At 76.5% G+C, this 1,098-nt stretch overlaps 1 protein-coding gene across 1 annotated transcript in view; it reads left to right on the forward strand.

The window, feature by feature from the left end:
* Nucleotides 1-330: 330 nt before the first annotated feature.
* EXOSC1 (exosome component 1) overlaps nt 331-1,098 on the forward strand; it is a 2,659-nt gene continuing 1,891 nt past the window's right edge. Inside the window, exon 1 of the mRNA XM_026050668.1 lies at nt 331-348. Within this exon, the coding sequence (XP_025906453.1) occupies nt 331-348 (18 nt within the window). The remainder of the gene's footprint in view (nt 349-1,098) is intronic.

Below are 1,098 nucleotides of genomic sequence, written 5' to 3' on the forward strand. Positions count from 1 at the left end.
GTATGGGGCGGCAGTGGGGCCCGCGGCGCCCTCAGCCCCGCGCGTCCCCTCGGCCCCGCGCGCCCGGCGCCGACGCTCTCCGGGCCCATCTCGTCTTTCCCAGGGCACAGGGCACCGGGGCAGCGAGACGGAGAGACTGACTCAGAGGAAACCAGAGAAGGCGCCAGCGTTGGGGACGCGGGGCCGGCTGCAGGGCTGGGGCTCTCCGGGGATGCCCGGAGAGCGGGGGCAGCCCCMAATCCGCTCCCTCCCCAGTTCCACCTTGGCTGAGAGAGCCGGGCCGAGCGGGAGTGGCGGCGACGCCACATGGAGAAGGGAGCAAGGGGAACCATGGCCAAGCTGGCCGTGGCGCGAGGCGGCCGACCCGCCGCGGGCCCGGCCAGCGCCTTGTGAGCGCCGTGTCCTGCCACGGAGCCGTCCCCCTGCCTGCCCTGGGCTGCCYCGGCCCCACGGCTGCCCTATATCCCCCAGGCGCCGTGCGCTGAGCCCCACTGGCACCGGGACGGGCTCGGGGTGCACGAGGAGGCGCCGGGCACAGGGGACGGGCTCCCYGCGCAGCGATTCCCAGTGCCCCATGCATGTGAGCGGGGCTGAGCGGAAGGCCGGGACCGCGGCCACACGCACGGCTGCTCCCCGGCGCTCCTGCCCTCCGACCGGGCAGGGATTGGGGCTCGCCGGTCCCGGTGAGGCCAGGCAGGACGCCTGGGCAGCCGTGGGGCTCGAGGGGCGGCCGGAGCCCCAGCCCGGGGAAGCTCTGCGGCTCCTGCCCCACGGCACCCACCACTGACCCCCGCACCCAGCCCCAGGGCATCCTCCATTCACCTCCAGCATCCCGCCCCGGAGCATCCCAGCCGCAGCCCCAGAGCATCCCCACTGAGCCCAGGTCCAGGGCATCCCCCATCGAACCCAGCCCCACAGCATCCGCCCTCATCCCTCACCCCCAGCCCCACAGCACCCGGCATCCCCCCCAGCCCCACCGCACGTCACCGCCCCCCCGGGCCCGCGGCAGCTCCCTGCGAGGGCAGCGCGCGGCTCCGCCGGCCCCACAGCCCGCGCCCCACGGCAGCCCCGCTGCAGCCCGGCCCCGCGGCAGCCCCC

Source organism: Nothoprocta perdicaria, unplaced genomic scaffold, assembly GCF_003342845.1.
Source record: "Nothoprocta perdicaria isolate Ctin4 unplaced genomic scaffold, notPer1 scaffold_7, whole genome shotgun sequence".
In the NCBI taxonomy this organism is placed as follows: domain Eukaryota; kingdom Metazoa; phylum Chordata; class Aves; order Tinamiformes; family Tinamidae; genus Nothoprocta; species Nothoprocta perdicaria.